Raw genomic sequence first — 26,826 nt, 5'->3', positions numbered from 1 at the left:
GCATATTTCACAAACTTGCACAATGAAATGGTACCGTTTTGGGTGAATATCGCTCTCTTCACTTCCCATAATATGTTGATTACTGTTATTACACATGTTGGCAATAAAGGTGCTGGTTAAGAATTTAGAGTATTTAAGTGATTGATCACTCAATCTTGAGTGTAAAAGGAAATGGTTTTTTAGGGGCGAAGCTCCTTAGGGCGTGGGCTGTGCGTCCCCTGTATGTAGCCACCTCTAGTTTAGTTCTTGCAGTGTTCACTGGATGGCGGTACCGTCCCCTGTATGTAGCCACCTCTAGTTTAGTTCTTGCAGTGTTCACTAGATGGCAGTACCGTCTCCTGTATGTAGCCACCTCTCGTTTAGTTCTTGTAGTGTTTACTAGATGGTGGTACTTGTAGCTGATGATGAAAAGATGCAAGATGTTATAAACTAGAAAGCGGTACTTGTAGTTGATGAAAGACGCGAGATCTTATAAAATAGGAATGATGTCACATATGGCGCGTGTCATTGGTTGAAAGCAATCGTTCGATTTAGTGCGGCGACGTACGCTAGGGGGAGCGATGTAATAAAATCGAGTGGGCAAAATGTACAGAGGATTCATGGTTTACCAGGTTTACCTCCGGAGCTTCGCCCACTCATCATCATTCACTTCGTGGATATGGCGGCACTTTTTAACGTTGCCTCCTTTTGCTCCTCTATTCACTTCCTTTCACTCTACTTCTGCAGCAGCGCCCATGCTGAACTCAAACTCACCGCTATTGGCCACAACGTACTACTACAACCCGCACCGGCAAGGGTCGGGTTCACCATCGTCCTCTTCATCCGCACACCACCGCCACCACGACCTGCTACTCAAAGAAGGGGCCGACCAGGAGATTTGCCGGGCGGCTGACGGCCGTGACGGCACCTGCTACGATGCCGTCCAATGCTTGAACCGGGGCGGAACGCCCATGGGACGTTGCGAGGACGGAGTCTGCTGCGTTTGTGAGTAATACAGCCAGATTTACTGGGCGGGACCACTTTGTCCTAGGTATTGGTAATTCACGGACCTTAGAGCATCAGATTTCAGTTGGGCTCAGCGGTGGAACATTCAGTCATCCCAACACAACAAGTAATGTACTATTTATGAATGACCATGTCGAGTATTAATGAAACTGCATGGTAAATACGTCGGAAGTGCGTACATGCTATAATGAAGCCGAAGTTTGACCTTTGAATTACTCTAGCGGAATTTCACGGTTGCTAAATCTAGCTAGAATGTGGTGAGAATTGGCTTGAACCATATGCTGAATTGGGTTAATGTACCTCCTATGCAACTTCAGCGCACAACAAGAATGACTTTAATTCAGCTAGCCTCGAAACTTGGATGGCCCACAATCAAAAGTGACTTTTCATATTCTCGAATCGGGCAGAGCACGAGTTGAGCAACAGCCTATACACTCTCAAAACTGGCCCGGAATGTCTTCTAGCGTTGTACTGCGTACGTGGTATGGCGGAAACAAACTACCTCACTGTTGTTAGAGGAGACTGCATTATATAACGTGTGAAAAGTGATGGGTAGAATCGGATGTGGATGGGCATGCGCAAAGTAATCATGACGCAAATTAATTTACAGCAAGGCCACGGGAAAGCTGGGCTGCCTTGTTTTATGGCCGTTGCGGTCAGAATAAACAATGCTTAACTTAAAAAAAAAGAGGGTTCTTCTCTTAGCTTAGATCCTTACGGGCACTCATTCTAACAGTCATTGTTCGGCTTCGCCACCGAAATGCATTAAGATATTATATGCAAATAAATTAGATATTTGAACGTGTTTAAACGGTTCTGACCTTCATCGAGGCGTCCAACGCTAACTCACCACGGATGAATTTCAACCAAAGGAGTGTGAGGTGGCAATACTTGTAATATAATATAGATAGATAGATACATAGACAGACAGACAGACAGACAGACAGACAGACAGACAGACAGACAGACAAGCGGACAGACAGACAGACAGACAGACAGACAGACAGACAGACAGACAGACAGACAGACAGACAGACAGACAGACAGACAGACAGACAGACAGACATATATATAGATAGATGTTTATTTGGATGAATCTTCATATCAAAGGTGGCTGATGGATGAATAGGTTAACAGGCGGATTAATGCATGGGTAGGTGCATGGCTCAACGCTTTTTTCGAACACCCGTCCCGACCTTGAATTAAGATAATATTTGGGAGTGGATGACATTTAGTGGCATAATCTACAGTCTCTCTCAGTAACGGACAGAACATAAGTGAGATTGTAGGTTTAAATAGGCATATATACTCGGACAAAAATTCAGAAATATGTGCCCCCCCCCCCCCCCCAAACGATGGAAGCGCTGCAGGCACTTGCTTAAGCTAATAAAGGAATAGACTGATGCACTCGGCAGTGTTTTCTGAAGGCAGTGGGCTGCCCGCTCGTCCCCCTCGTGACATCAGTAGGTTATGAAAGCATAATAATAATAATAATAATAATAATAATAATAATAATAATAATAATAATAATAATAATAATAATAATAATAATAATAATAATAATAAATTGGCAGATCCCACGTACAGAGGGAATCACTGATATGCGAAGCACGAATTAGGAAGCTTGATACGTAACTTAAAAATCAGGACAACAATACGAGGCGGAAGTAAATGATGCCGTACGCGACTTTCATCTCATGATTATCGCGTTTGGACGTGTCATTCACCTTCGTCATCTATTCACGTCACCCGATACCGAATTTGGTATATATGTGCAGCTAGCGAAACAGCCGCGAGCACGCGATGAGCGTAACATGTAGTAATGTTTTACACGACACGAATATCGCGATTATCATATTCGGACGTGTCACATACCTTCGTCGTCCATTCACGTCCCGTAACGCCAAACTTGGTATACGTGAAGCTAGCGAAACGGCGGCCAGCTTGCGTAACGTCGACGCGCGCCCATGCTGGCTACAGCGACGCTACGCTAGCAAAACGCGAGTACTCTATTAGAGAGTTTTAGTACTGCGGAACGGTGCTACGTACGCATCACGCAAGCGCCTTGCGTTACGTGGCGTCCTTTGCCACTAATCGGCTTTTAGTACGCCGTAGAACCCGCGTACGTAACGAGCGTGAAGCGTGTTGCGCCATCTGGTAGATCAAAATAGAAGTACGTGTTGTTGACAGCCAATGTGAGCCAATCCAAGTGTTATAGCCAGATTATGGCCATATTTTAAGCCACAGATATTCCAGCCACCCTACCACAGAGCCGGTCGGTGCTTGCCTACGATGCCGCCATTTTGCAAAACGAAGTCTCGCGCTGTCGCGAACTTGTTCGAGATCGGCGCGATCACCTCATACGTATCGATCACCTCATACGATCACCTCATCAGTCTCATGCGTGCGTACGTAGCGGCTGCGTACGTAACGTGATACGTGCGCGTTGTGGTCTGCGCATGCGCACTATGCAGAACTTGGCGTCCTTACGTACGCAACGCCGCCACGTACACAGCGTACGCAATACTAAAACTCTCTATTGTTTGACACCAGGCGTGACCAGCGTTTGTCAGCGAGGCCTGGCGGCAACCATGTCGAAGTGCGACATGTTGCATTTCGCGCCGACGACTAGGTAGTGGTGGTAAAAAACATTTATTTCAGAAAAAGTTTACTAGAGAGTGCCGACGTGGCCCATCGGCGTGCTAGAGTGGCAAGACCCTATTCCGGGACGCCAGTGGAGCTGGAAGCTGCCCGTGCGCGCTCCACCAAGGAGCGTTGTGCAGCCAAGGTAGAGCAGCCGAGCAGGTGCTCCTCCCAAGCCTCTCTAGTTGGGATAGGAAAAGGGGATGAGAAAGGGACGGTATTAACTGGGCACGATGCTACGACGTGATATGTGTCGGCGAGCACATGACAGGTCGAGCAGGTGCCATTGATTTCCGGCAAAAAGTGCCTGGCGACCGCCGGACTGATAAAGGTGTTCGTCTGCAGGCGGCGTAGCAGTCGTTCGTCCGCTTTCTCCAAACCGCGTGCGGGGTCCGGGTAGAGGCGGCGCGAAGCCCGGTAATAAGCCAAAATTTCGCGAAAGCGCGTCAGGTTGGTATTGCCAGATTCCGTCTCGGGACATGGAGGGGCAACGACCCGGACAGGAGAAGCGCGGGCAGCGGCATTTGCCGCCTCGTTGCCGGGCAGGCCCGAGTGGCCTGGGGTCCACACTATACGAATGGGATGAGGGTTAAAGCGCCAAGAGGCTGCCTGTAGTAGGCTAGCCGCCAGCGGAGCAATGGAACCCTGAAGGTACTGAGAACAGGCCGAGCGCGAGTCCGTCAGGATGGTGCGTGAGGCAGGGTGACAGGCGGCCAAAGCTATGGCAACCTCTTCAGCATGCGTTACTGTGTCTGCTCGAAAGGAGAGGCCATCTGCGTGTTTGCCCTCTGTAATCACGGCAGCCGTGAAGTGACCCGAGGGGGAGGGAGCCGAGACGTCCACGTAGAAAACACCAGGACGATCGGAGTGTCGGGTATGAAGGGCCGCGGCGCGTGCTAGTCTACGGCTAGGATGGAGGTCAGGGTTCATATTATGGGGTAGAGGTTCCACCCATAGCTTTTGACGCCAGAGCTCTGGTACCGGCTGCAGAGGGTCTTGGTCAGATATCGGGTTAAGGCCAAGTCTGTGTAGAAGACGGCGCCCTGAAGGCGTCTGTGACAGTCGATTGATTTGGTTAACGCGATGAGCTTCGCGCATCTCTGCAAAGGTGTTGTGTACCCCCAGAGCCGTGAATCGGCTGTTGGAAGTTGCAATAGGTAGGTCCAGAGCGCGTTTGTATACTGAACGAAGAAGGACGTCCAGCTGGTGCTCGTGTCGACGACGCAGGCGAAGGTAAGGCAAGGCGTAGAGGACGCGACTGGTCACAAACGCGTGGGCCAATCGGAGGGACTGAGACCCGCGGAGGCCGCCGCGCTTGGTAGAAACTCGCTGTATCATGCGGCTCACCGGTTCGCTGGTGCGTCTGAGGCCTGCTATTGTGCCCTTTGGATCCAAGGACGATGTGAGGTGAAGGCCAAGAACCCGAATATTTTGCACTGACGGGACGGGCCCGGACGGAAGTAAAATTTGAGGCGGCGGTAGCGGAGAGACTGAAAGAAGAGCCGATTTAGCTGGAGAGCACTCCAGGCTGCATGAACCTGCGTAGGTGTCCACCAGAAGGGCAGCCTTTTGCAGGCGTTCTTCGATTTGCGCTAAGGAGCCGGTGTTGGTCTAGATTGTGATATCGTCCGCATATAGTGCGTGTTGTATTCCCTCGACCTCGCTTAGAAGAAAGGGGAGGTTCATCATCGCCAGGTTAAAAAGCAGAGGAGACAGGACTGCCCCTTGAGGTGTACCCCGCGTGCCTAATAAGTATGGGCCGTGTTCGGTAGAATTAAGGCGAATGAAGGCGGTGCGATGTGATAGAAAGGCGCGAATGTAGTTGAAAGTCTTCTGCCCGCAGTTTGTGGTAGACAGGTTAGTGAGTATAGTGCTGTGTTTGACGTTGTCGAACGCCCCGCGGAGATCGAGAGCGAGCACGGCTTTATCGTTATGGCGCATAGTAGTCGGCTCTATGATATCGTGTTGAAGCTGGAGCAGGACGTCCTGCGCCGACAGATGTGGGCGAAAGCCAAACATCGTGTCGACAAAGGTGCTCCTGGCCTCCAAGTAGGCGGAAAGGCGTTCGCGATCCATGGTTTCCATGAGTTTGCCTGCGCAAGACGTAAGTGAGATAGGTCTCAGTGCCTCAATACTAACGGACTTTGCCGATTTGGGAATGAATGTCACGACCGATGTGGTCCATTCTGTTGGAAGCGGAGAACCGTCCCATATCGAATTTATAAGCTGGAGTAGCGAGAGGTGTGCTTGGTCGGGAAGATTTGCCAGGAGCGATACTGTGATTCCGTCGCGTCCAGGGGCCGTGCCCCGTCGCATTTTCGTGAGTGCAAATCGTAAATCAGAAAGCGTGTATGGGGCGTCGAGGTCGGTGTTAGGGGCGCCGGCATACGTATATGCTGGGCCTGCGGGATCAATTGTGCGGCAGATGTAGCGGTCACAAAGTTCTCGCGCGAGTTCATCCGTAGTGCCCTGAAATGCATGCAGAACACGGTGGAGCTGGCGTTGCGTTTCTCCCCTGGTGGTGCAGGGATCGAGAAGGCTTCTAAAGAGTCGCCACGCACTCTTAGAGCTCATCTGGTTTGCAGCCTTCGAACAGGTGTCTGCCCAGTTAGCATCGGAAAGTTGTGCGGAGTATGCGGCCGCCTCTGCAGTGAGCGCCTCAATGCGAGCGCGAAGTTTCCGATTAAGTTTGTTGCGTTTCCAGTGCCTTATGAGCCCGCGGCGAGCGTGCCAAAGATGTAGGAGGTGTGGATCGATTGCAGGAGTCAAATTAGAGGTTGCAAGGGTGCGAGTGTTCGCTTGTTTCATATGAAGAGCGTATGATGCCCACGCTGCATATTCGGTCGAGGAGAGGCCGGCGGAGAATGGTTGCATTCTGAACTGAGTCCAATCTGTGAGACGGGCTTGGCCCCAGTGTTGGCGCATTTTCTGCCGCGGTGTGAACGAAATGCGGAGTAAAAAGTGATCGCTGCCTAGGTTTTCGCCTAAATTTTCCCATGTAGCATCGCGGATGTGACGGGTGAGGGAGAAGTCGGGGCATGTGTCTCGCGTGACCGAGTTGCCGGAACGTGTGGGTTGTGCCGGATCGGCAAGAAGCGTCAGGCTCAGCGAGGAAATGAGCTCCTTGAGCTCTCTGCCCCGGGCCTTCTCGTAGTGGTAACCCCAGTGAGGGCTGGGGGCATTAAAGTCCCCGACAATCACCAGTGGTTGTCGGGCCGCTATATGCAGTGCCCGATGGAAGAGATGCGCAAACGAAGCCCTCGAAAGGCGAGGGGGACAGTACACGTTTAAGATATGTATTGATAGTTGGCCCCTCCGCTGAGACAGCACTGATATCATGCAGTAGTCGTAAGGAAGATCCAGATCGAGGTCGATCTGTATCGCCGTGTAAGCTTTATGCACGAGGAGGCATGTGGTGGTGCCGCCTACATAGGAGCAGTATCCAGAAAGGGATGAAGCAGGGCCAGATTCCTGGAGCGCCAAGACGGCCGGCTGAAAGCCAAGTGAGCTGAGGAAAAGGGAAAGATGTGAACGCTTTCGCCTGTTCCCGAAGCCTCCAGGGTTCCACTGTATGATCTCGAATTTAGACGCAATGTTTGAACGGGACGTACGATTGGCAGCCATCTTGACTGTCCTAGGTTTTATTTTTTTATATTTGGTCCTCCATGTCCCGCTCGGAATCCTCAGAGGCAGGGAGGGGCACGGAGGCCGGGTTGTCCGACGGCGGGGTGGTGGTAGCCACCTTACGACGACGCCGTGGAGCTGTACCCTCACTGCTCACCGAGCAGGAGCGGGAACGCGATGCCTTGGGTTGAAACTGGGTGATTGCCCAGGCTTGAATAGCCTGGGTAACCTCTACTACTATGCGTTGGACCGAGAAGCTGGTGAGGAGGTGATTAATCGAAGCTTCGACGCGCGTGAGGCGTTCCTCTACGCGCGGGGTGCGCTCTTCGCTAGGGAGAGTTTGGTTAGCGGGCCAGATAACCTGAGGTGCCCCAGGAGCCTCAAGAGCTTCTGGAGTAGATGTGGCACCGGTTCCGAGTGCTTGAGTACAAATGGTTGCTTGAACCGGCGGTTTAATCTGAGTGGGCTTAGCGCCAGGACTAAGCTTGGTTGTAGCTGGTGTAGCCGCCTGGACAGAGGAGGCAATAACGGATGGCCTTGCAGTGCACTGTTGTTGGGGTTGAAGTCGCTTATTTAAGAGTTCGAGTTGTTTAGTTAAAAGAGAATTTTGCTTTTGAAGTGCCGCAACTTGCTGGCGAAGGGCCGCAAGTTCGGGAGAAGGAGGATCGACAGAAGGGGGTGAGAGAGGCTTAGAAGCAGCTTTCCCTGCCCAACTGCTCACCTGAGGTACCACCGCTGGTGCTTCGAGCGGTGGGAATGCCTGAGTGTCGGCGTGGAGTGGTGGAGCCGACTGATGCAGGTTGGTGCCGCTGTCTGGCTGTGACGAACTTGAGGTGGTCCCTCGAGCAGATGTTGAGGGCTGCTTGCGTTTCCGATATTTTCGATATTTTGCCGTGCAGCCACTGGTCCCAGTCTCATGGGCGCCGTGGCAGAGGAGGCACTTGGGGTGGAAGTCGTGGGCATTGAGACCTGCAGGTGCGGGGGTTCCACATTTGGCACACTGCGTTGGAGCGGGGTGAGGACACTGAGGTGGTCGATGGCCGATGGTACCGCACTTGGTGCAAACCGGGACCGTTTTCTTGTAGGCGCGGATGTACGTCGCCACGCAGTGGTAGAAGAGGAAGCGGGGTAACTTCGTGCCCTCGAAAGTCACCACCGCCGCCGCGGAATCTCCGAGTTTGCGGACCGCAAGGATAGTACCTCGAGGCCAATACAGTTCAGACTTTATCTTTTCCGGGCTTTCAGCAGGGTTTACGTTGATGACGCCCCTGCATGTATCCCCTGGTGCCTTGGCGTGGCCTCGAACGGGCAGCTGCTGATCCCCCACTTGCAGCTGGAAGTCCCCGAGGAGTCGCTGTGCCATAGGCAAAATGGTGGTGCTACAGACCAAGATGTTCTGTTCCCAGATTGGCCACATTTGAATTTGCGTGGTAGTCCGGTCGCCGAGGTAGCTGCGGATGGCGTCGCCCGCGCGATCGGCCGGGACAAATGTGCGTAGCTCGCAGGGAACGCGAGGTTTAACTCCTACGATGTAGTCGTCGCGAGAGAGGCGAGGAGTTTGACGCGGACGCCACTTGCGTTGCTTCGCTGGCTGCGAGGACGGAGCAGAGGTAAGCACACCACCGGAGGGATGGCGCGCCGCCGTTCCTTGCAAGGCTGGGGAATGGTGGCCCGCTGTGGCGTCTCGTTGTTGTTGAGACGCGGGCTTCGATTTCGCTTGCTTGCGTTGCCACAGTCTCACCATGTCGTCGAGGTATTCATCTTCTGATGGCATGGTGTTTTCGGAGGATGAAATCTCCATAGACAGCATTTGGCTTGAGGTAGGATCATAGCCCGTAACCACGTTAGCGGCCGCCATCGCCGGGCTGAGAGCCCTTAGCGAGGCGGCGTTGTAGCCGGGAGTGAAGGACGTCCCTCAAGTTGTCAAAACTGGACCCACCTGGACGAAGGTGTTGTCTAGGCGAAGCGGAGAACTTGGCGGTGACGATAAATCCAAGTTTCAGGGGTACCAAGGTGGATGTCCGCAGAAATAGCAGAAAATCTACGGAGGCGATGTGGAGTGCGTCCGTCACCATCGAGCGCTCGCAGCGCCCCCCGGCGAAGCGGAGAACTTGGTGGTGACGATAAATCCAAGTTTCATGGGTACCAAGGTGGATGTCCGCAGAAATAGCAGAAAATCTACGGAGGCGATGTGGAGTGCGTCCGTCACCATCGAGCGCTCGCAGCGCCCCCCGGCGAAGCGGAGAACTTGGTGGTGACGATAAATCCAAGTTTCAGGGGTACCAAGGTGGATGTCCGCAGAAATAGCAGAAAATCTACGGAGGCGATGTGGAGTGCGTCCGTCACCATCGAGCGCTCGCAGCGCCGCCCCGACGACTATAGACAGCACCGCGTCTGCTTAGCTTCGTGACGGATGGACGTCGGGCGCGCTCAAACGCGCAAGCGTCATAGCAACGCACCGCGGCGTGCGCCTGCGAGTACGTGCCAGGCAGATTGGCGCCTGGCGTGGCATCGCCAGCGTGACACCGCCAAACGAACGCCAGCGTCGGGTCTCGTCGAAGTGTTTTGGCGCCTTGAGTGTGGCAACAAGTCATGTTCTCACATGACGCGCATCTCATGATTATCATGTTTGCACCAGTCACACATACCTTCACCATTCCATTCACATGACGTAATACCAAATTTGGCATATGTGAAGCGAGCAAAACGGCCGCGACCGCATCATGAGTGTGGCATGTATGTAGTCTTGTTGTTACATGACAGGCATGTCATGATCATCATGTTTGAACGTGTCATTTACATACGTCATCCGTTGGCGTCACGTAATACCGAATTTGGTGCATGTGAAGATAGCGAAACGACCGTGAGCGCATCATGAGTGTGGCTGTAGTCACGTTGTTACATGACACGCATCTCATGATTATCATGTTTGAACCAGTCATATACCTTCGTCATACATTCGCGTCTTGTAATACCAAATTTGGTGTATGTGAAGCTAGCGAAATCGCCCCGCCACGGTGGTCTAGTGGCTAAGGTACTCGGCTGCTGACCCGCAGGTCGCGGGATCAAATCCCGGCTGTGGCGGCTGCATTTCCGATGGAGGCGGAAATGTTGTAGGCCCGTGTACTCAGATTTGGGTGTACGTTAAAGAACCCCAGGTGGTCAAAATTTCCGGAGCCCTCCAATACGGCGTCTCTCATAATCAAATGGTGGTTTTGGGACGTTAAACCCCACAGATCAATCAATCGATCGAAGCTAGCGAAACGGCCGCGAGCGCGTCATGAGCGTGGCACGTAGTCACGTTTTTTCATGACATGCATATCATTATTATCATGTTTGCACCAGTCACATACCTTGGTCCCCCATCCACGTCGCGTAACACCGAATTTGGTATATGTGAAGCTAGCGAAATGACTGCGAGCGTGCCATGAGCGTGACGCGAAGTCATGAATCTGACCTACATGACACGCATGTTATGATTTCAACGTTAGGATCTGTCACTTGTGTTCACCGTGCAGTCACGTCATACCATGCCAATTTTGCAACATGTCATGCGAAGGAAACCGCCGCGAGAGCAGCAAGACCTTGAAATATAAATCATGACTTTAATGACATATATAATGATAGTCATGTTCTGACTAGTCAATTATGCTTGTAATACCGTCATGTTATGCCACACCAAATTTGGTATTGATACCATTAACGAAACGGCCAGGATAGCTGAAAGTCGTAGGCGGCTAGATAGATAGATAGATACATAGATACGCTCAAAGTCGCCGAAGCTCGTTAAGAAATGCTTCGCATTTTATAATAATAATACCTAAGTTTATTGCTTGTTTCGCATTCACCTTGCTCAAGTAAACGACGCTTTGTTTATAATGAGGCTCCAATAGTAGTAGCAGGAACTCGCAGGTAGACTTTTTATTGCCTTTACAAGAATTCCTCATTTTTTCCCCCAATTTTTAGAGGGTATGTCTCCTTCTGAAGAAGGAGGAGGAGGAGGAATAAATGAGGAAGGACAGGGAGGCTAGCCAGTTCTAAGACCGGCTGGCTACCCTGTACTGGGGAAGGGGGTAAGGGGATAAAGGATGAGAGAAAAGAGACGTAAAAAAAAAGAGAGAGAGAGAAGGTCATCAGACGATCCACGACACTGTTTACAGTCTGTCTCTAAGACCACTTGCCCGCAGAAAGCGCAACAACGCTCTCAGTGCCTTGCGTGCAGAGGACGGTCTCGGCCAGTGTCCTAATACCCTTTCTTCCGACAATTGGCGATTGTCTATTCTATCTAAAGCTTTTGATCTCCTTCCGAAGTTGAGCATGGCGTCTATGACGTGGTGGTTCTTTGTATGGCCCCGAACGCGGTGAATTCCCACTAAAATGTACCCCCAACGCTCGAATTGTTCCTCCTAATCGCTTTTTTTTTGTGCGTATCTGACTTTGTGAACGCGTTAACGAAGTGAGCGAGACAAAACTGAAATCAGCTACCCACTGCCATACCATACGTGCGTTCCAACACGAATATGCGGAAGCCTCATCCCCGTAGTCATCGCGCCGATGCCGCGGTAAGTTGACGCTGAGTGAAGGGAGGTGCAGTTCCAGTATAGAGCCACAAGGGGCGTATATACTTCGACACCCCTAGAGAAAAGGTGTCAAGGTACTAATATTAGTCAAGGTTTAGAGTCAGCTATAGTCGGTCATAACCAAAGAATCAATCCAAGCACCGCCTACAGAACTGCGGCTTACCTGCTATTGATTTGTGCAAGATAGCCACACCACGTATACATATAGTTTTCATTCTAAAAACATATGATGGGGGGCTCGTTGGTCAAAGATTTAGGAAAATTATAACGGCGGTAAAAACGAGACACGAGAATGAAGTGGACTGGACGATCGCAATTTCGCAACCGAGTTGCAACCTTAGATGAGTTTCCACTGCTAACATAAATGCCATAAGAAGTTCGTAGTCCCTATTTCAAATAATATGTTGTACAGATAGTGATGTCGAAATCTTTGCCGAAATCACGCAGAACGTCAACGTTTTTCGACCACAAAGTATAGCACCAACATATCTGTGTGTTGTGAAAGCACCCATCTCAAACGTGCGAATGGTACATTACTTTCACGAAAATAAGTAAATGCGATTTAGGGACTCGCCAGGGGGCGCTCGTCCAGTGCGGATGTGGGAACACGTCGGCTCCCGATTGTTCAAGTGTTCTGGCACGGATTTTTTGCCTCAACTAGCAAGAACTGTGCATCATTCGACGCCGTTTGTTGTAGTGAACCAGCAGATACCAACATCTTACCGGTGGGTGAAATTTTTGGACATCCCCAGGACTTTTACCCACGCCACGCAGACGCCTCGCGCGTCGACGCGTTTCTCGGGTGCTGCAACAGCGTCGCGACGACGCCTAAGGCGTCGTCGAGCTGAAGAATGGCCTCCAACCCCAATGTGTCGGTTTTAGAAGGCATGGACATCAATCCGGAAGAAGCGGAGTGCGCGGGAAGGATTGAAGTAGCCAGCAAGAAGAAGAAACTTGCCGAGCGGGCGGATTGTAACGCTGGTAATGCGCCCACGTCAGCGACAGGAAGCGGTAAAGGCGGCTCCCGCACTGCCGCCTCACAGAACGTGTTGAGGCGTGTTGTGAAAGCTTCCAGGATCCCAAACCTTCCCAGGGATCACTTTAAGACCATTATACGGCCACGTGGAGGGATGGATGTCAAGAAGACAGACCTTCTTATCTTCAAGCGCTCGCTCGCAAAGGCGGCTTCCCTAACAGCAGAGCAGGTGTTCGACGACACGCTGTGCACGAACCCCTTCCAGAACATTTTCGTCGTTGCCACGCCGTTCGAGGCGAATGCGCGCGCCTACGCCAGGGTCCAAGAGATAAGTATGGGCTCGACTGTCATAGGCTTGGCGGCTTACGTGGCTGCGTCTGACAACACATGTAAAGGAGTGATCCGTGGAATCAATGTGGATCTCAGTGACGCAGAACTGACAGAGATGATCGTCAACCGGAGGAACCCTGACGCTCTGGGGGTTCGAAGAATCAAGAAGACACCAACAGTGATCGTGTTGTTTGACGGACAAAAGGTCCCCCAGCACGTCGTGTGTGATGGTGTTCGATACCCTTGTTCCTTGTATCGCAGGCAAGTGGACGTGTGCTATGCATGTGGTGATTTGGGCCACAGGTCTGATGTTTGCCCCAAGGGCGATGAACAGAAGAAATGCCGCGGATGCGGCATGCAGTCACCATCACCGGATCATCAGTGTGATCCCACGTGTGCCATCTGTGGCGGAGCGCACCCAACGGCGGACCGCAAGTGCAGAAAGCGCTTCCAGATGCCCTACATCGTGCGCCAAAGACGGCGGCACCGCCGTAGGCGCGCGCAGCGTGGCTCCGACACAGCTGGAGGAGAAGAAGGACTGGCGGAAGAAGAATCATTCTCCAGCGCTCATTGCAGCAGATCGGCATCTAGAGGACGCTCCCGCTGCAGAGGACGCTCCGGCATCAAATCGCGCTCTCGCTCCAGAGGGCGTGACAAGGGCAGCAGTCGCTCCCGTTCGAGAGGACGATCGGGTTCCAAGGGCCGCGTTCAGAAGCAAATGTCTTGGGCGGACAAGGCCAGGATGAACATCCCAAGCGGCCAAAAGGTAACGCAGGGCATTTTACTAGAGCAAAAAAGAGAACAATCAGAGATTTTAATGCTTAAAAAAGAAAATGCAGAACTTAAAGAAGCACTGCGAACGCTGAGGACCGAGTTCGAGCTCTTCCGCAACTCGCGTGAACCCCGTGAAGTAGCCACACCCATACCGGTTCAAGCAGGAGGGTCGAATAAGCGCAAGGCCGTTTCGCCCCCCGCGATCGCGGAAAGCGTGGCGATGCAAAGTGACGAGTCCCCCGCTCAGGTCCCTGAGAAAAATGTACTCGCGTCTTTAACGGCGATTGAGGAATCGCTCAAGCAGGTGAGAGAGGCCTTAGCCATTCAATCTAGCACAATCGAACGTATGGACGGGAGCGTCTCCCACCTGACACGTCGAGTAGGAATCCTCGAATCTAAAATGAAAATGATTGACTCTAGCAAACTCAAGACGACCAACACTGGTACGATTGCAAAAGCCAAGATAGTACAGCAGGATTCGGACGCTACGAGTTCGCTGCAGGCTATGTTCCTTCAATAATATTCAAAATGGCGAGCCAAACCGGAAACATAACTATCTGGCAGTGGAATTGCGCAAGTTTCTTAAGGCGTAAAGCTGCTCTACTGCAGCTCATCAAAGCACAGGCGTCAATGCCGCACGTCCTGCTCTTGCAGGAAACACTTAGCGAGAAGGTAGTTCTCTCGGGCTACCGTTCGATTAGTCAAAAAGGCGCAAATGGCAGAGGTATCGCCACGTTGGTCAGGAAAGATACCTCCTTTGAGCAGCACGAAGTCAAAATTTGCGACTCGGATAAGAGATCCGGTCTCGAGGCACAATTAATTGAAATCAACCCCAACGGCAAAATCCGAAGCAACATATTCGTTTTTAACCTGTATAGCCCTCCTTCGGCTTATAAACATAATATCCGCTCACTCCTTCATGTGGTCGCAACTGCCGCCAGATCATACCCTTTAATAGTAGCTGGGGATTTCAACGCTCCCCATCCGTCTTGGGGCTATGTTACGAGGACAAAGAAAGGGGCCCATCTAGTTGCAGCCAGTATAGACTTAAACCTAACGCTTATTTCTGACCCGCGTTTTCCCACGAGGCTGGGAAACTCGGTCGCCAGAGACACGATGCCTGATCTCAGCTTCACTAGAAATGCGGTGGTCGAGTGGTCCAACTTACAGGAGAACTTGGGAAGCGACCACAGCATCATAGAACTCCGGATGGAAATAAGAGCACCACCCCCAAGAACCTATAAATATACAGACTGGGACCTTTTTAGGCAAATCAGAGGTGAAGATGAGTCAGTACATGACACCTTCAGTGAACTTCTTGTACAAATCCAGAAGGATGTCGAGAAGGCCACCAAAGAAATAGTAACAGAATTTGATGCTCCGGGGATGGATGCAAGGTTAGCGCACCTCCTGGACGCCAAACGCTCTCTCATAGTGAGATGGAAAAAACAAAGGGTAAATAGCAGGCTACGGAAAAAGATTGCGGAGCTCAATCGGCATATTGAGGAGCACTGCTCCGAACTCCATAAACAACAATGGAGGGACGCCTGCTCGGCTGCGGACGGGAAAATGCGCAAAGGAGGCAAATGGACCCTCTTCAAACACCTCCTAGATGATGGACAATCCAAAGGCAATCAGAAACTAGCCATAGACCGACTTATTAATAAGGAGAAAATGGCAGGCATCTCAGAAGCTTCCCAATTTCAGATACTTGCCAACAAGTACCTCCCGCTTAGCCAGAGCTCAACTTCTGTCCCCCACCGGTATGAGGGTGTGCCTTCCCCAGAGTTGGACGCTCCCTTCTCGGAAGCTGAGATCGGGGAAGTGCTCCATAGTCTAAACGGAAGGTCTGCCCCAGGTCCCGATGGAGTTACGAATCAGCTCTTAAGAAATTTGGATGACAAAGCCATTCAGGCCTTAGTGAAGGAGATAAACAGGGTATGGGAGGAGGGCGTCGTACCAGAAACTTGGAAGAGAGCCACAGTGGTCTTAATCCCCAAGCCAGGTAAATCACCCAGCTTAGATCACCTCCGCCCGATCTCCCTTACTTCTTGCCTTAGCAAAGTGGCAGAACATGCAGTACACAACAGGATATCGCGCTACATCGAGAGGAATGACCTATTTCCATATAATATGGTAGGTTTCAGGCCCTCACTTTCCACGCAAGATGTCATGCTCCTCCTCAAAACACAAATAATTGACTTTCCAAGCAAAGATGTAAAAGGGGTCCTCGCACTGGACCTCACTAAAGCATTCGATACTGTCAAACACGACTATATTTTTAAGGAGATATCGGCTTTGAACCTGGGAGTTAAATTCTTCTCCTTCGTTGAATCTTTCCTTGAGAGTCGGACGGCGGCAATAAAACTGGGACAATCAGTCTCGGAGCCTTTCAAACTCGGACGAAGGGGTACTCCCCAAGGGGCAGTTATCTCCCCCCTTCTATTCAACATAGCCATGCGCAAGCTGTCGGCAAGCCTTTCTAAAGTTCCTAATGTCGGACACGCTTTATATGCTGACGATATTATTACAATCTGGTGTCCCGGAGGATCGGAGGCGGCGGTTGAACAAGCTCTACAGGAGGCTCTGGACGTTACAGAGTCTTTCCTGGAAGGTACGGGACTGGCGCTTTCGCCGGAAAAGTCGGAACTCCTGCTGTACAGACAGGCTAGACGAGGTGTTAGGGGACTCACCCCTCTCGATCAGGTGCCCATTAGCGTTTGCACCAAGGATGGTCGCACAATTCCTAGAGTCGATTCTATGAAAATTCTGGGGCTTTTATTAGACTCTAAGGGATGCAACGCAAAGACTATAGCCCATCTCACCACAAAAACAGAGAACATTCTGAGATTAATTATGCGGGTGTCCAACAAGAAGGGCGGCATAGGCGAGGATATCCTCCTTAGGGCCCACCACGCTTTCCTCATGAGCCATATCATATACATAGTGGCGGCTCTCAATTGGACCAAAACGGAAAGAGATAAATTGGACACGCTCATGCGCAAAAGTGTCAAAAAGGTGCTCGGCGTCCCAATTACGACTAGCACAGAAAAACTCATGAAGTTGGGAGTGCACAACACCACTTCGGAATTAATTGAAGCGCAAAGGTCAGCACAAATAATTCGGTTATCGAGTTTCAAAACAGGAAGAAAACTGCTCGATGCGGCAGGCCTCCGTCCTATCTTCAATCAGGGATAAACTACGCAGCTTGATTATCAAACAAGGAATTCCTTTATTGTGGACCCTCTTCCACGAAACATCCATCCCCAACACAATAAAGGTCGTAGGTTGGCGAGGGCTAGGGCTTTCATAAAGAACCTCTCCGGAACAGAGACATTTGTGGACGCGTCGCGCCACGCCGGCGGCAGCGGGTTTTCCGTGGCAGTAGTCAATGACAGGGGAGAACTTGTCTCGGCAGCTTCAGTGAAGACCTCCTTGGTCGATGTAGCAGAACAGGCTGCTGTAGCGCTGGCATTACTGGACACGAAACGCACCACGGTGTACACCGATTCCCGAGCGGCCGTTAGGGCGTTCGCATCGGGATTGATCGCCACAGAGGCAGCCAGAATTCTCCACAGCAAACCCCCCTCAGACGTTATTCATCACATAGTCTGGTTTACCGCTCACATGGGACCAGACGTACTGCCGGGTCACCTGAACCCAAACGAGATAGCCCACGACTGTGCGCGAGGTTTCACAAGCCGCGACGGGGTGGTCTCTCGGGTGGGTTCGGGAGAGCTCGTCCACAGTGATCCTCTCGTTACTTTTCACGAGATAACATCTCATTACAGAGGAGAGCGACAGACTTTTCCTTTTCCCCATCATAAGCTCCACAGATCACAAGCAAGCACGCTCCGCATGCTCCAGACGGGGTCTTACCCCTCTAGGGGCTTTCTGAGCATGCTTCATCCGGATATTGATCCACTTTGCCCAGATTGTGGTGAATTTTGCTCTTTGAGTCACATGCTCTGGCAGTGCCCTGCGTTACAGGATTTTAAAACAGAAGAAGACTGGACGACGGCAATCACAGACCTCAGACAAGACGTCTAGCTTCAGGCTGTCCAGAGGGCCCGTGAACGAGCGGAGAGGCATGGCCTCTCTGTTCCTACATGGGACTAGCCAACGGCTGGGTGGGGACCTACATAGTTGGCCCGCTGCCTTGCCTCTCAGGACCAAATAAAGTTGTTTGTCTTGTCTTGATGCGATTTGATGAGCGACCTGTGCAAATATTTTCCGGGTGGGAGAGTTATGGTTGTAGGTGGAGCTTACATTTATTCTTAAATTGGTTACAAGCGACTGTAGTATTTATTTTCTCACTCTGAAGGATAACACAAAAGTCAAACCTCGAATGAACCTTCTGTGCGGTATCGGTTTGGCGGTATCGGTTACAGATAACATTCTGCTTGAGGCATATAAATGCTTACTTTGAGTGAATTATAGTAAAAGATGAGAAAGAGCTATGAAGGGAAAAGCCGAAGTGGTACCTTGATTTTCTTCTCTGGGATACGTATGCAAAAATGTCAGAAAACTTTGCAAAGAAACCAGAGTGCGCATGGTAGCTTTTAAAAAGTTTGATATGTTCGTAGTGTCTTAATTTCGACGCTACTAGAACCATGCCAAAGCCAGCATCAGTAACATAGGGACGGTTCACTGCTCTCCCATAGTTGAGTACCAAGTACTCAAAATCGTTCAACATTTTTTTCTAAACACACAGTAGAGTATGCTGTACTCTAAATCGTTACCCCCTTTTTTTTAATCCCCTCCCCACCAGCTTCGAGCGTCAATATATGCACTTCTAGGCCTACGGGACGGCTTTATGCTCTCCCATAGTAGAGTACCCAGTATTCTAAATCGTTACCCACTTATTCTAAACACATGCTTCTCATAATAGAGTATGAAGTACTCAAAGTCTTCAAGCACTTTTCTTAAACACACACTTGTTCTTTGTGCGTTGGAGCGGGTGGGACTCATGAAGCGTCAGATAGTGTGTGTTTATAAAAAGTTGTTAATGGTTTAGAATACTAGGTACTACTATGGGAGAGCTCAGGTAGTACTCTGGTAATCTAACTTGTTCCCCACTTGTTAAATGCGAAGCATTTCTTGGCGAACTTCAGCTACTTTGAGCGTATCTATCTATCTATCTATCTATCTATCTATCTATCTATCTATCTATCTATCTATCTATCTATCTATCTATCTATCTATCTATCTATCTATCTATCTATCTATCTATCTATCTATCTATCTATCTATCTATCTATCTATCTATCTATCTATCTATCTATCTATCTATCTATCTATCTATCTATCTACGACCTTTAGCTCTCATGGCCGTTTAGATAATAGTATCAATACCAAACTTGGTATGTTATAACACGACTGTATGACGAACATAACTGGCTAGTTGCAACAAAAAAATCATGAATGTATCTCATAAAAGTCATGATTTACTTGTGATAGTCTTGCTGCTCTTGTGGTGGTTTCATTCACATGATATGTTGCAAAACTGGTATGTGATGACATGACTGCATGGCGAACACAAGCGACAGACCCGAACATTAAAATCATGACATGCGTGTCATGTAACAACATGAATTTGTCCCACACTTATGATGCGCTCCCGGCCGTTTCGCTATCTTCACATATGCCACCGAAGTTTGGTATTACGTCACGTGAATGGATGAAGAAGGTATGTGACTGGTGCAAACATGATAATCTTGAGATACGTGTCGTGTAAGAACATTATTACACGCCACATTCAAGGCGCCTGTACACTTCTACGTGATACGGCGAGCGTGCGTGGCGGCGTTCGTTCTATCGCGTCACGCCAGGCGCAGGTACCCCCCTAGTAGAGATCAGTGGATCTACCCACTGACCTTGATAGTGGATCTGCATGCCATATACTCGCAGGCGCGCCATGCTGCGTTGCTTTGACGCATGCGCGTTTAAGCGCACTCGGCGTCCCTCCGTCACGAAGAGAGGCGGATGCGGTGCTGTCTAAGTAACGTCGTCGGTGCGAAATGCAGCATGTCGCATTTCGCGCAGGTTGCCACCAGGCAGTGCCAACGAACGCTGGTCGCGGCGGTCGCGGCTGGCGGAGGGCTCGCGTTTTGCTAGCGTCGCGTCGCTGCGCCCAGCCCGAGCGTGCGGCAACGTTGCATCGAAGTAAATTTGGCCCTTCAAGGAGAGATGCTACTCGAAGACGCTCGTTTTTTTAATATTCACCCTAGAGCAATAAAACTTGAGTTGTTTATGGAACTTTTTATGCTAATTTCAAATATATAATTAGTTTTCTCGCAAGTTGCTTACTTTTAGCTCTGCAAAATGACAAAGTGAAAACCTTAACCCTTTTGCCCCCCCCCTCTTTTCATCCCTGAACTTTCGTAATTTTTTACCATTCATAGTTCATAATGTTTGAAATAAAGTGTAAAATGCAAATAACTAATTAGAAAACACATATGTACTAGGTGTGAAATATAATAGACGTAAAAAGTCCATATTTCACCTACCCTAGTAAAGGATTACATATAATTTTTTATTATGCCATAAAATATTGAAATTTAAACCAGATAATTGCATTCGCCCTACTTTGAAAAAAAATGCGCAAAATTTTATGCAGATCCTCACACTAGAAGTGCCCGAAAAAGAAGGGGCACATTAAAAAAAATGGCAAAATTTGTGCTTTGAGAAAAACGAGTTTTTGACTTAAAATTGAGTTTTTATACAGTAAAGTTATCATTCAATCTGACGAAATTTGTACACAAAAAAAAAACAATGCTTCTTGTAGTGGCCACTGAGACTAACATACGCAAGCCCCATGAGTTTGTCCCTCTTGGCTTTTTCGAGCCGACGCCTCACAGACATTTCACTCACAGACAGGGCCATGAAACGCTTGCCAAACTTCCGCTCCACTTGGCGGAGTCTTGTTCCAACTGCAAGCTAGGAAGAAGTTCGACAAGACTGCGAAATCCAAACTAAGTGCAGTGTCATGCCAATTTGCGGCCATGTTTGTGCCACATACCGTAGTACATAATGGCAATGTCGTCCCTGCTAAGTTCTCTCACTGCGAGCTCTTTCGACCTCGCAAGATTGGTGCTGACGTCATCCACTGCCGCATCACGAGCTTTCCGGCTGATGGGTGTGAATGACTTTTGATGAATTGGTTTTTGCAAGCCAACAACTGCCGCAAATCAGACCAGCTGCTCATAGCCTATTCCTACAGAGCGTGCCGCACAACGGCTTTCACTTGCGAGCAATGCTTTTTTCCTTCATAACGGAGATAGGTACACGAGAAAAGCATTGTTCAGCTGCGCTGCTCGACAATACATGAACCCCGCAAATAGGCTTCACAGCACATACAGGCGCGCAGCGGCTAATGGCGGTCCCCGATCCTTACCACATGATAATCCATCCAGTCACGGCGCTCGAAAAACGAGCAGAAGCGTGCTTCTTTTTATTATTTCTTGCGGAGCATCAGTGAGAAAAACTGTTGTTATTTGTTGAGTGAGGATCGACTGTTCGACTCATGAGATCAACAATGGCGAGCGGCGGCGCATTATCGACAGCAAGGTGCTCGAAGACTGCACACTTTCGACCTTTTAACAGGCACCTTGTGCTCCTTTGATGCTATTTTAAAGCATTTCCAGTCAAGCCTCGACCTGTATTTTTTTTCCATAACAGTTGAGCTACTAATGTTATCAAAACAGGCAAAATAAAAAAAATCTGTAATTTTGAAAAAAAAAACTCACGTTTTTCGACCCGCATATCCACTCAAGACGCGCTCGCCGCCCTTACAATAGCTCCCATGTATCAAATTTGGTGTTACGTGACGTTAATGGCTGACGAAGGTAAATCACATGTCCAAACTTGATAATCATAATATGCGTTTTATGTAAAACATGACTACATGCAACACTCATAGCGTTCTCGCGGCTGTTTCACTAGTTCCACATATACAAAGTTTGGTATTACGTGACGTGAGTGGACGATGAATCTAAACGACACGTCCGAATATGATAATCATGATACGGATTTAATGTAAAACATGACTACATGCTACGCTCATAGCACGCTCATGGCCGTTTTGCTAGCTTCATATATAGCAAAGGTGGTATCAGGTGACGTTAATAGATGACGAAGGTAAATGGAACGTCCAAACATAATAATCATGACATGAAGTCAAGTACGGCGTTATTTACCTCCGCCTTTTAACGTTGTGCTGGTTTTCAAGTGACCTATCACCCTTCCTCACTCGTGCTTCGCACATAATCGATTCCCACTGTACGTGGGATCTGCGAATTTTTTTAAAGACATTAAAGGCTTGAGGAACGCTTTTCTGCTCTTCCCTAGTAGAGCACCAAGTACTCACTAGTGTTAATTACTTCTTTCTAAACGTCTTCTATTTTGCGTTCGTTTACCGGGACGGCTTGGTGCTCTCTCATAGTACAGTACCAAGTACTCTGAATTGTTAGTTGTTTCCTCTAAACACACTTCATTTCTCTGTCTCTCTTTTTTCTTGAGTCCGCGCTTGGGCCGGGTCTTTGCTCTCCCATAGCAGCGAACCAAGTGCTCTAAGTCGTTAAACACTTTTTCTAAACACCAGAAGCCAGCGTAGGGACGTCGGCCTAGTGTGTTAAAAAGTGTGATTCCCACAGGATGCCTTTGTCCAATGACGTTGCTCGACTCCGTGCTGCTTACGCGGAATTTTAGTCACCACGGCCTCATTATGTGTGAGGCCCATGGAACGGCTTTCTGCTCTCCCATAGTAGAGTACCAAATTTTCAGAATCGTTGACCCCTTTTTTCTAAGTACATTGCTCTCACCGGTTAATTCCCTATTTGCTCTTGCATAGTACATCGTATTTTAAATCGTCGAAAGTTTTTCTAAACACACGTTGGGCATGAACAAGTCCAACTTCTTTTACGGCCAACGTGATGCTAAAGCTGTACTCACCGACAGACCAAATCGTGATTCGAGCCGGTGGATTTTGTACTAGGTCACCATACGTCAGCCATTCCCACTTACGCGTGAACTGATTCGCGCAGCAACGGAAGCGTGAATTTCTGTTGGGAGGCTCGAGAATCAATAAAAAATCCTCGCTTGTTTCTGATTCCTGATTCTCCCCGGTCGTGTGAAAGCTGGCTGTGGAGAGATCCGAATCGCGTAACATGTCACGCGGCCGATATATCCGCGATCACGTTCGTTGTGTGAAATACTTAAACCTCACCGTCAGGTGGAGTTGATTTGCTTGTCTCCTTGCCCTTTTTATCTGTGTTCAGCACCTTAGTATCTTATGTCCTGGTGAATCTGCCACCAAGTTGATGTACGCGATTGAAGAGTATGTGCCTTATACTCATTTACCCTGTTTCGTATTGTGTCAGTTGGGAGTTATGTGCATCTGTTGTTATGTTTATCAGACTTCTGCTGATCACTCTATGCGAGAATATTAGTTAAGGTGACGTACAAGTGTGAATGTATCCCTGCACACTGATTTGTCACATAAGAACCATTTTTATTGCGATAGCAATGATATTGATCCTCTCATCTGTTTTCGCCGTCGCCGTAGCGTCTTGTCGCGGATATTTATTTGTACATACATTTATGCACATCAAAGACATAAAGAAAAATGAATCGAAAGAAAAAATTCCACGGCACCCACTGGAGATACAAATCAACGACCCTTCGCTCTCAGCGGGCTGCATGAGCCAACTAGGCCATCACGCTCGTACAGTTCCTTACACTAACGGCGAACTACTTATCTACACCATTTGCCGCTGGCTGTTAATGGACATATAGGAAACATTCTGGAATGAAGCATCTACTTTGTTTGGACAATCCATACTGCTTTTCGTAAACATTAACGTGTCCGACAGCTTGATCATGTGATGGGTGGGTTCACTGAAGCAGATACAGATGGATGAAAGGGGCGTTCCAAAGTGTCTTGGCTGCACTTTCACTGAGAGGCAACACGGAAAATCGGTCAAATCAAGTACAGCCCTATTCGGGAAGTTTATGGTGCTGTCATACTCGTGAACCCGTCGATATGCGCTCCGCCACTGCCAGTTTAAACGGAGAAGCTGAACTCGCTGCCCAAGATGAGTTGCGGTGAGGATCGCACTGTTAAAACATCAGATGGTTTCATCGTCACAACAGTGTACATCTCAACAGGAACCTTGCGGACTGACATCATTAACTTCTTGCTGCACAACCTCCGTGCGGCATAACTACAGGGTGTGCCGGTGATAGTAACTGCAGTTACTATCACCGGCACATTGACATTGTATTAGCATTGAAGTCACCATGGTGACTTCAATGATAATGCACTTCGATATGAAAACCAGTGGCTTGTCACGTTTATGGATGCCGAACTTGGACTTTGGCTCCTCGAGGACGTCAGCAGTAAACTACTCACAACCCCACCTATTTCAATACCGTGATTACTGCATTACTGTCAATTCAAGCATAATCAACCCTGTTCACTGCATTTTGTATGGTTCCTAAATCTGGTCTTACTTCGTATAGAATAATAAGCGTGCCAAAAACGCTTCTTATTCTATACGGAACTAGCGTACACGTCAAGTGATATGCACCGAGCATGAGAAGCTTGCCGAGCAAGCTACTAAAACGCCACCATTCTGTGTTGTGTGACGGGTACTAAGCATGGCAGTACAAAGGCTGACGCCACTGCATCCTATCCTTCTTTTTCCTTCTCTACCCCCCTTCCTCATGAGCTACTCTTTAGGTGCCCTCCCACTGAGAGACAGTTACGGGGCTCACTTTTCTCTTGTTTTCATTTGTAATCACTCCACCCCTCCTCCCCCTGAGAGACAGTTACGTAATCGGCCCCCCCCCCCCCCTTTACTGCTTCGGCAGTGCGTTAATGAGGACCCATGTCTATTTACCAAAGCTCAGAGGGGATTATAGCTGTGCCCAGGGAGCTTTCTGCGAAGGGGTTACTAATCGAAGAGCTGCCCTTCTGGTCACGAATTTCGGCGTTTCTCGCAGTCGAGGTGTCCTGCGGGGAGGCGAGCTCGGAGCGCACGGCGTACGTTCGCAACCCGGGCTACCCCGGCACGCACAACCGCGAGGCCATGTGCAAGGTTCGTGTCTCGAAGCGGGACGCCGACGTGTGCCAGTTCCGGCTGGACTTCCTCACGCTGGACCTGGCGAGGCCCGTGGACGGAAACTGTTCCCAGGACATGCTCGTCGTCTCTGGCCAGAACGAGAACAACCAAGTGCCTCGAATATGCGGCCTCAACACCGGCCAACACGGTATGTAGCCACCACGGACTTTCTTAGGCACAACGTTGCACCGAGATATCACGAATGTTTCTTTCAAGAGAGCGCAACGCGTGATCTGACACCCCAGCCCTTGCCTAATTCATTCAGCTGTTGTAACACCCCAAGAGAGCACAACACGGCATCCGACTGGCACTTTCTTAGACGCTTTGTAATACCATGGATTCACTGACTCTTCGCTATAGATAACGTAACTTGCTTTCTAAAGTCGCAGTATTAATGTACTTTCATTACCTGTTTCTAACTCCTAGCATTAAAAAGCTTTTTTTTGCAAGCCGCTCCAGGAAGATAATGGTGCCTGAAGAGAAGATCTTGGTCACCTTGTTGACACCTGCATGAATTTTAAGCCTCACAATGAGACTGAATATTTTTTTAAACTCCTTTCCCTTCAGCTTGAATTCCTTATTCGAATTGCACCCTTATTATATTACTCTGAGGAATTCCGGATAAATCGTTGTCAGATAGTGACGGAGCGGTAGTTCAGAAAATATATATATACACCACCTACAGGAGCGAAAGTGGTTGATTTGAAAGCACGGTGAGGTGTGTAGGGTGTTGAATTTCCCGAGCTCGCTCGCCTGTAGTTTTTATTTTTCTTGTGCGATGAGCCTTCTCTAAAGCTTCCTGGTTCAGTCGCGGGTTTCAGCCCCAAATGTAAAATATGTGGCCCACTGAACAACTGACACGAACTTAAGAACTCAGACAGACGTTTATTAGCGTCCATATGAGTCCAAAACAGCTTCTCATAGTCTTCTTCTATTGAGCCCATGATCTCACTCGCCCATAGTTTTTGTTCTTCTTGTGCGATGAGTGCGGGAAATTCAACATAGGGAGAAGGTATTGTGAGGAAATCACTGTACAGATATAATTAATGTGCCTTTGCGTAACTAAGTCGTTACAGCTCTACAATACGTTTTAAAATATATCACAAAGTGCCATGCTATACAGGCCTCGAACCGAGACACGTTATCCACACCTCAATAAATTTTACACATTGTTTTAGAGCACAGCTTCTAGGCACCCATTCTTGCATTGAGCGGCGTCGCTGTGGGCGTTGCCTTCACTGTGGGTAGCGTAACCAATAGACATAAAAAATAAGTAAAAATAAAGCAGCACCCAAGATTCAGACAGACAGACAGACAGACAGACAGACAGACATACAGACAGACAGACAGACAGACAGACAGACAGACAGACAGACAGACAGACAGACAGACAGACAGACAGACAGACAGACAGACAGACAGACAGACAGATAGATAGATAGATAGATAGATAGATAGATAGATAGATAGATAGATAGATAGATAGATAGATAGATAGATAGATAGATAGATAGATAGATAGATTCACTCTACACGTCTCCACTTCGCTAAGAATTGCTTAGAATTTAGTAACAACCAGTCATCATTTGTCAACAATTGTGTGGTTTAATGTTTACCACCATCTGGAATATGGTCAGCCCTAATTGTTCTTCGTAATATGGTCAGCCATAATGTTTCACCGTCATCAGCCAGGTTCACCATCAACAGAGTGAACACATTGCATAAATATGTGTAGCTGTTTCCTAAATTACCCACAGAAAGATTAATAATA

The 26,826-nt window shown here is 49.0% G+C and overlaps 1 protein-coding gene across 1 annotated transcript in view; it reads left to right on the top strand.

Annotated features, from left to right (window-relative positions):
* Positions 1-732: 732 nt before the first annotated feature.
* The window catches only part of LOC119168330 (uncharacterized), a 30,791-nt gene continuing 4,697 nt past the window's right edge, over positions 733-26,826 (top strand). Inside the window, exons 1-2 of the mRNA XM_075865616.1 lie at positions 733-984; positions 24,937-25,203. Of these exons, the coding sequence (XP_075721731.1) occupies positions 735-984; positions 24,937-25,203 (517 nt within the window). The 5' untranslated portion in view covers positions 733-734. The remainder of the gene's footprint in view (positions 985-24,936; positions 25,204-26,826) is intronic.

The sequence above is a fragment of the Rhipicephalus microplus genome, chromosome 6 (genome assembly GCF_043290135.1).
Source record: "Rhipicephalus microplus isolate Deutch F79 chromosome 6, USDA_Rmic, whole genome shotgun sequence".
Lineage (NCBI taxonomy): Eukaryota > Metazoa > Arthropoda > Arachnida > Ixodida > Ixodidae > Rhipicephalus > Rhipicephalus microplus.
This window is presented reverse-complemented; position numbering and strand designations above follow the sequence as displayed.